At 31.7% G+C, this 9,099-nt stretch overlaps 1 protein-coding gene across 2 annotated transcripts; it reads right to left on the bottom strand.

The window, feature by feature from the left end:
• Positions 1-5,875: 5,875 nt before the first annotated feature.
• On the bottom strand, positions 5,876-6,834 carry LOC119670454. Of its 2 annotated transcripts, none has more exons than XM_038080720.1 (2): positions 6,572-6,834; positions 5,876-6,448 (listed from the first exon to the last, which is right to left on the bottom strand). In XM_038080720.1, exons 1-2 carry the CDS (start codon positions 6,717-6,719, stop codon positions 6,108-6,110), a joined length of 489 nt encoding a protein of 162 aa, XP_037936648.1. In that variant the 5' UTR covers positions 6,720-6,834; the 3' UTR covers positions 5,876-6,107. The 2 variants fall into 2 exon arrangements, with proteins under 2 accessions (XP_037936648.1, XP_037936647.1); XM_038080719.1 differs by having other exon boundaries at positions 5,876-6,559; positions 6,683-6,834.
• Between the last annotated feature and the right edge of the window lie 2,265 nt (positions 6,835-9,099).

Genomic DNA, 9,099 nt, shown 5'->3' with positions numbered 1-9,099 from the left:
GTGCTATCTCTCTAACACTCACATGAGGATTTTTGAACACGATTTCCTTTGCCTTTTCAATGTTTTCGTCGGTGGTAGAGGTCGAAGGTCGTCCAGAACGCGGCATGTCTTCGACGGTCGTACGACAGTCCTGAAAGGCTTTGTACCACTCATAAACTTGAGTTTTCGATAAAACTGATTCCCCATAAGCCTTTTGTAGCATTCGCAACGATTCTGCACACGAAATTTCGTTCGAAACATAAAATTTGATGCAAACTCTTTGATCAATATTTTTTTCCATTGTTTTTTTCGCAACGCACTACTGAGGTGAACTGGTTTCAACAGCTGCCGTAAACGAACTGTCTGACAGATCGCGCTCATTTTTGGCATAGTAATTAAGGACAGTGCTGCCAAACTACATAAACTTAAAATATCGAAAAATATACAGCGCGCGAATTTTAAATGAGAATTTCCGAAAACTTTTCGGTCACAATGTACATGCGTAGCTTTCTGTGCATTTCCCCACGCCTGTGGTAAAGTACTATATATAACCGCTTTCTGTTTCAACTCAAATGGAAGAAATTTAATCTAAATTGATAATTGAATGTTTGCTGAGCAGAAGCTTCTAAGTTAATTTCATTAAATGTTTATCAAAACTAAATGATCAATTTTACGAAGGAATGATGTGCATACGAAAGCACAAATTTGTACGTTCTGTGCATACTCATCTCCATATTTAAACTGAAAACATAGTGCTGGAAGCTGACATTTTGCCAATGTCACAACCCATAGCCACTGAGCTGGGAAGAGATAACATCATCATCCGAACCATTTATGAAAACGTATTCCTCGTCTTGCTGGCTATTGCCGCTGTTAGAGGAAGTTAAATTGGAAATCGTCGTAATAACTGAAATTGATTTTTGATTTGTTATTTAATTTAACTGTTAAATGTTAATACAGCCAACGAAATAGCATTCTTGAGATGAGCTTTCTGTAGGCTTTGAGGGGGTTGCAAGCTGGAGTGGAGCGCTGTGTTGGTAGGTAGTAGTAATGCATTTGGTTTCAGCTGAAGAGCTGGAAAAATGTTATAAATACCAAATAAACGCTGATTTAAATTCTGATTGCAATACTGATTCGATGTTGATTATATTAGTTCAGTTCATGCGCCCTGTGTATGATTTTATCTGGGAAATATTTAGAGTAAGCCGATGTTGCAGGCTGCATACGGTTGCTGTTACTTAAGTGCCATAGCAGAAAGAGCAGATATCGAGCAAACACTTTATGCCATTACGGACGAAATAACATAAAATCTTAAGCATCCACATCAGCAGCAGCGCAATTGCTTTTCTAAGCAATTTCACTTACATGACACACTTGTACACTTGCTCATTCCCGTCGACATGTGTCTACGAAATACACTCCCTCAGGGAACGAGTGTACATGTATTACATAGAATATTTGATTTTTATATTTCGTAAGATAAAAAATTTTATATTGTATTACGTACAGATTTCCTTTCAATTTCCTTGGAGGAGAGCTTTAGGAGCACTGCAAAGTATTTGAAAGCACAACCACATCATACACTTCTGAGTTGCTTTTAATGAAAAATAAAAAATTATTAAAATAAATTGGTATTTTATTTAATTTGGCTATCAAAAACTATTTTGTAATCTTTTCAGTCGCAGTTTACATAGATTTTCTTCGAAACTTTTGCGCTTCCCTTAGTGTACTTATCCTTCATTATTGCAGTTACTTGAATATAAGCAGAAGGATTCGCTTCACAAATTAAACATTTCCGTTTTGTATTCTACTGGCAAAACCTTTTTTACGATTTTATTCATATTGCATTTCCAACTTAATTTTCCATCACGTTGCTGAGTGCCGTCTCAGAGCTCAAAGGACCTACATGATGCCTTTACGCTTAGAAAATTATGAGTTTGCCACTACAATTGCTGTAATAACACTAAATTTAGCTGATTGTGAGTTTCGTATCCCTCAGGCCAATTATATTGAAAAGTTTGCACAGTCCGGGCGTCGTGGTTTTATAGACATGCTTTGGTCGCACCAAAACTACTTTCGCTGCTTCTCCAACAAATAACAAAAGCATTTGAGAACCTGAAGTTTTATTCCCGGTAATTTTGGATTTTAATTGTTTCTCGTTTGTTTTACGAGTGGTGCGAGTATGTGCGGGTTGCTGGTCTATGGATATGGATGTGGATGTAGATGTGAGAGTGGGTGTATTCTAATAATACGATAACATAGATGTCGCTGAATGCAAAATAGTTGTTCCGTCGGTTTCATTTTAGACAAGTAGGATTTCAGCATTGCAAGTCCTTTTTATTTTATTACGATTTATTTGTGTGTGCCCGTGTCCGTTCCACCACTGCAGCGAAATGATATTGCGTTGACACTAACTCTGGAAAGTCATTTGCATGAACTTATTCCCGACATGATTTTCAAAGTTTGCTAAAGTGTTTGGGGAAATTTGCTGAAACGCAATTTTGATGTTTGCTCGATTAGGAATTTCCAGCGGACATTGCGGAGAGTATGGTAATACCCTGAGTGGGTGGGGCAACTGATCAAAAGTTATAGCGAAAATTTTTTTAATTTATATTGCGGGAGTTGAGTTCTTTTTTTTTGGAAAATAATGATACTTTTGTAAAGTCTGCACTAATGTTTTTTTAAATATTTTTAAATAAATCGAAAAATTATTAATTTTGTTTCTTGTAATTAAATAATTTTAAATATTTTCGAATATTTGTTATGTCCCATTGCCTACACAATTTGTCTACACAATTTAGAAACTGAAAAATGCTGATAGCGTAGTGAACGACAAATAAATATATATACATATAGCTTCCAATATATAAAATCATGTTCCAAACTTTATTTCGTTCACACAATGGCTTTCGAATTCGTCAGATGCAAATCCGATGGAGTATTCCATCTAGATCAATTTAGATGCTAAGGTGTACACTAAAAAATATACCTGTATGGATGCGCTGAAGAAAGTATTTGTTCAGGAATGGGCTAAAATATCAGAAGATCACATTTTTTTTCTAGAGTTTTCTTTCAGTTTTCTTTCAGTTTTCTCGTATCCTTCGATGTTTTTATATTTCGGAACTATAATTGGTAACTGAATTATTGTTTAATAGCCATTTCAGAAATGATAACATCCTTCTAGGTAAGTGAAATATTTCCAAAATATAAACGCAGAGATCCTTCAAGTTCAAAGCTGCGTTGGGTTCTGGTTCCACCTAGTGCTATATTACGATATGTACTTTTAATTGAATTAAAAAAAAAAATTATTTATAATATATAATATACAATATGTATCTATATTCATATAATTTTACATGTTTTCAATTGACAAACTAAAGTGAATAAATTAAATAAATGAAGCTTTAATATTAAAAACGATTAAATTGAAATGCATATTTTACTACCTTCAAGAATTATTTACTTTCTTTTTCCGAAATATGTTCAATTAAATATTGAGTATATAGATGTAATATATCATATATCAGCATCTTATACAAATACACATTATTTTATTAATCAAATAATACATTTTTGTTGTGAAAGTACAAATAAAAATTATATTTTTCTTTGGAAAACAGAACTTTGTATTGCAATATTCTCTACCATTTCACCATTGCGGTTCTAAAATTAATTTCAGTGATTATTTGCGAAGATTGCCTCCGGAAATTGAAGGTGCAAAAGCAAAATGTGATCTCTCAATTTGTTTTAGAAATTACCAATTTAACTTTATTTATATTTATCATTAATATTTGTAAAGGAAAATTTATTAAACAAATTTTCATATTTCATATTTGAGTATAAATGGAATGGAAGTATTTTTCACATATTCCAAAGCACGGCCGTCGCGACGCTGTGGATGCTCGCACTCCTAAAATCATGGAGCGCATTTCTGTCGCCTTTGGAAAAGTTTGAAATTTCGTAATGTTTTACGTGATGCTGTGCGGCATTTATTTTTGAAATATGCTAATTTTGTAAATAAATTTATTCAGTTTGTTCAATGCAATAAATAACATTTATTTCGATAAAATATGATTTCAAAGTGAAGCGCAAATAAAGCAGTCACTTCTCTTCACGCAATCAAAATTATGAAATCTTTAAACTTTACACCCACAAGCAAAAATGAGACTGTCTATTTGTCTTTGAGTTTATATCAGAAATAATAAAAATTAGAAGCGATAAAATAACTTAAATTCCTTTCGCTACTTTCACTTGTTTTAGAATTTCTCTGGTTATTCAAACATTTCTTAGAAACTAAAATTGATTAAGTGTGACTAACTCCTCCGGTCAAAGTTATTACAGAAGTTGAAAGTTGGTCGTCCTGCGTGTGCTACTTTCATGTCCTTCTTTGAGTTCCAATAGAAGAATTAAATTATTTCTTGTGATTTTATTTTGTAATTACAACTCTCATAAAAGTAAAGTGTGATTTGGAAAACCACATTTTAATTGTTCATGGAATAAAGCTACTTGATAAGGAATAAGTTAAAAAAAATAAATTTTCAATTAAGATACTCGCAGATATAAAATATTTAAAAACTTATTATTGATTTCTGAAGCATATCAAGTCCAACTACAGGAGAAATATTTTGAACTTAATTTAGAAATTAAATATATAAGACTGAAGATAAAATTATCGTATTTATAGAATAAACGGTTATCTTCTATGAGTGACTTAATCCCGTTTATCGTAATCGACATAAAAAGTAAATATTTTGCTAAACTTTACCTCTACAATCATCAGAAAAAACAAAAACAAATTCGAAATTTATAAAACATAATTAATGCATTGAAAGTACCATATTTCAGTAAACCTCTTCACTCTACTCATGCAAGCACTCAATACTTAACTTAAATTAAGTATTGTATATTATATACATTCATATAAATGAAAACCAAAGCAAATGCGGAGAAGAAATGCAAAATTCAAATAACCAATTAGGATGTGGTATAGATGTGCCCGAAAAAGAGTTGGACCACGATATTATTTCGGATGATGAGTAAGACGGTACGCATATCTGTGTCATTTATATACCACTACCCCAATTTTACAACTCTTTACAGTGGAAAGCGCTGGACGAAGGACTTGTTTAATATTATAAATGGTAACTGTGAACAATTTAGAAGAGACGATAAGTTATTGAAACAGCATAATATCAATTTAGAATATAATTGGTTCTTAATTTTAGAGGTTTATTTAATGGCGTTTTGGTATGTTATAAAAGGAAATAACATTTCTGTGTTAAAAATGTTTTTATACAAATTTATTCAAGTAAGGAAGCTTTACTGCAAGTAAAGCTTTCGTAGACGGATCTCTTAAACCTACCTCATTGTTTCAACAACTCGCCAGCTAACTGCAATTGTGGGAGTATATTTAGCAGACAAATTAAAACTACCAGTCGTGTTCGCACAATAAATATATAAATATCTACTCGAATTTAATATAAAAAACAAACGTTGACTTGAGTTTTCTACAAGACGAAAGGACAAATGCACATAACCAATCAACCAATAACTTAAGCCACAGCAGTTCACTTGAGAGACAATTAACGCATCGAATTGACAACCTTTCATACATTTTTATTAATCATCGATCGAGCTTTCAAAGCAAATTTTGTTACCTTTTTAACCAGACGAAGTCGTTAACAGGAGACTATGATTTATATTGGTTATTGTCATTCAAGATGCGACAATGCGAAGCAAAAATTTAGGTTTTGACTGCATCAAAAATTAGCATCACATGCAATAGATAAGGTTATTCTACATATGATACCTTGAATGTAGTTCTGTTTGATATATGTCGCTGACACAGTGCTGTCAGTTTGATATTACTAAAATTACATAAAATACAAACAAGTTATTAAATCGAGCTACTATTATATTTACGCCAAATAAAAAATAAATCGAAATCCTCAATAATATAGATTCTAGTTTTTTGTGGCCATATTTTTCTGCTGTTTTAAACCATCTAATCCATTGTATTACTCATTTTTTTATCAGTAGAATAATGCATTCTCTTTGTCAGCGAAAGTGCTGAGGAGACTTTCAATTTTATTTGTTATAGGATCTACTGCAGCTAGAGATGATTTAGTTTAAATTCTTTCCTTTTCATTTTCTAGTAATAGATTATCCGAATTAACTGCATCAGTTTTGTCGAGATAAATAATATCAAGTTCATCATCATCTTCTTCCATCATTTCGTCCGTATCGACATCAAGCACTGGAAAGTCGTTATCATCACGCCCATCATCATGAGTTTGAACCGGAAAAAAATTCTCTACCTGGCTTTCTATTTTAGTTTTGATTTCCGCCTTCACATTATCTGGAAGTATACGCTCCGATTTAATTTCACTGTTGGTATCGTCATCGTCATCTTCGAACATCGTGTCCATATCTACATCAACCACTCTAGGAAGATTTCTATCATCAAGACCATCATGCAATGTATCATCCTTGTCCTTAGTACCCTTATCGCCCTTATTACTGATGTTGTTTGTACTAAACGTGGAAGAAGTGGGACTGCATATTTCTTGAAAGGATATATTTGCAAAACGACCATCATGCAATGTATCATCCTTGTCCTTAGTACCCTTATCGCCTTTATTACTGATGTTGTTTGTACTAAACGTGGAAGAAGTGGGACTGCATATTTCTTGAAAGGATATATTTGCAAAACGGTTTGCAAGTTGTCTCAAGGTAAACATTATTAAATTTTGTATTAGTTGTTTAGAATTTTACGGTAAAACGAATTTTGTAGCTCAGAAAATGTTAAAATCCTTTTAAGGAAAAACCAGAAACAAAATTGGTTTTCAAAGTTTTTTAAAAACATTAAAAATTTTAATAATGACAAGTTAAACAAAAATCATTTGTCAACCAGATAGGTTGCTAGGCCACAATTATTGTATAGTCAGGTATAGGTATTGGTATAGGTATAGGTATATAGGTATAGTCAGTTCATACTTTTTAACAACTTCATTTTACCATGAACCGCTGAGATGGACTGATTGATAAGTTTCGGCACTTGAGATTGAATAAGTCGCAGTGGAAACACTTAAGTTAGATTGTGCAGTTACCACAAATTGAGTTTTACTATGGAATCCATGGATTATATGCACCAATAGTCAGCTTATTCATCGCTCATGAAACGAATTTATCATATAATCATTGCTGGATTCAACTAACCATTTTATTGCATCTCAAAGTTAAGTGAACAAAAAAAGGTAGTACATTTTTGATGCACAATATTTAGGGAATCGTGATTTAACTACGGATTTTAAGATATGTAGATATTTCGAGCTTGCCCATTCAAGTTGGTTCTCCATATATTGAACTGTAATATTAAAAATTTTTACATACGTATATTACTGAAAATTTAAAATAAACTATAATTTTGTTATATGTTATAATTATCAAAATTTATTGGAATCCGTAGTGAAATAATGGCGCTTTTCTTATACTTTTCAATTCATTCTTAAATCTAAAAACAATACGCCGTTGGTCACAGAAACTAATGAGTTATTAAAAAAGGTCTTCAGTAAATATATTACCTTCACAAAGGAAGTATTAAGAATGTCGTATTTCGAAATCGTATTTCTTGTATTGAAGGTTTTTGATCTAAGCTGCAAATGAAATCATCTTTAATATTCGAAAATGCAGAAAATTGAAGCTCCTACCAAATATAGATTCTAAGATACTTCCGATGGCTAATTGACTGAAATCGTATTTTTTTTTCTTCATGTAATAAAATGATGTATTGAATAAAATATATGTAGCTCATTTGCTTAATAACTATTTTTGCTTAATTTAAAATTCTGAAACGCTTAAAAAATACGTTGTATATAAATCTAAAGTGGTATAAATAAATTAAAATAATAAACTGTTTTTAATTTGAATGCGGAAAAATTTTATATTATCTTTAAAAATGTTGGTTTTGAATCTATCAAGTCATACCTTGCTAGAAGTACTTGAATGATTCCAATCTAAATAATTAAGTGGATTCAATTAAAAATAAAAATCGTCTCACATATGCTGGTTTTCATTCCTTATAAACGTTAATATGGAAGACCCAATATTCCGCTTCTAGCAAAAAAGTGGATTCTTAAGATTATAAATGGTTGTAAAGATCCCAATTTCGTATAGATTTTCCAGTAATAATAAATTATAATTTAAAATTCAATAAAGTAGAACTCTCTAATTAAAAAAAAAATTGTGAAATGTGAACGTTATTTCATAGTCATTGTTCCCGTCGTTTTATTGCATAGGAGTTGTGCTAAACTAATTATGTTAGATTTAGTATCTAAATATTCGTAAAGTGAAATAAGCATAAAAAACAAAACAAAATTAGATTTTAAATTTTATCCAACTTTGGCAATTCAATGCTTTCCATTCAGTGAGGATTTGTATCTCAAACCTTGTGATAAAGATATGTGCTGCTTAATGCAGTTTTTTGTATAGAAAATATAAATCTCAAAAGCTAAACTAACGTGGAGCGAGTATTTCAAAAAGTTAAATAAATAAAAAATAAGTGCTTTGTAAAAGGTCTTGAGAATTTTGGTTTGGATAAAAGCACAGCTTAATGAAAAGGAAACATTTTAATGTGCACTGAACCGTTAATTTATATCCTTACGTGTTCGGCAATACGTAATATTTCTCGTATGGTTCGGTACATGAAATCTCAAATTCTCGAAGAGAAATACAAAATTTTGCTTTATAGGTAATAGCAAATTGAACGATGAGGAAGCTGCGTTTTAAAGCAGTATTTGGGGGCAACAAAGCATTCGCTTTCTTAATCTCGAATACTTAAAAAATTATGTATGGGCTCGTATGCATGTATGTAAATTCAAACACTGTCAGGCGGATACGGAAATTAGCCGTATCAGGAATTTATTAAAGGAAGCGTGCTTTGATCATGTATCTTTATTTGTAGGGAGTATTTTGTGGTAGGGAATAAAATTTGCTAATGTGTGCAGATTGCCAAATTTCCTTATAAGGCTCCTTTATAAGCTCAATTGATTCCGATGATGTCGAAATGAGGCGATAGAGATAAGCTGCGTTCCGCCTATTTGCACAAATTACGTTAATTTT

The sequence above is a fragment of the Teleopsis dalmanni genome, chromosome 1 (genome assembly GCF_002237135.1).
Source record: "Teleopsis dalmanni isolate 2A chromosome 1, ASM223713v2, whole genome shotgun sequence".
NCBI lineage: Eukaryota > Metazoa > Arthropoda > Insecta > Diptera > Diopsidae > Teleopsis > Teleopsis dalmanni.
Note: the sequence above shows the minus strand (reverse complement) of the source record. Positions and strands in the feature narration are given on the sequence as shown.

Bases quoted from the DNA above. Each gene is read 5' to 3' on its own strand.
- LOC119670454 (XM_038080720.1), bottom strand. From the start codon at position 6,719: ATGTTTACCTTGAGACAACTTGCAAACCGTTTTGCAAATATATCCTTT. The intron at 6,449-6,571 runs GTCGTTTTGCAA...CATTGCATGATG, and splicing joins GGATGATACATTGCATGATG to GTCTTGATGATAGAAATCTT.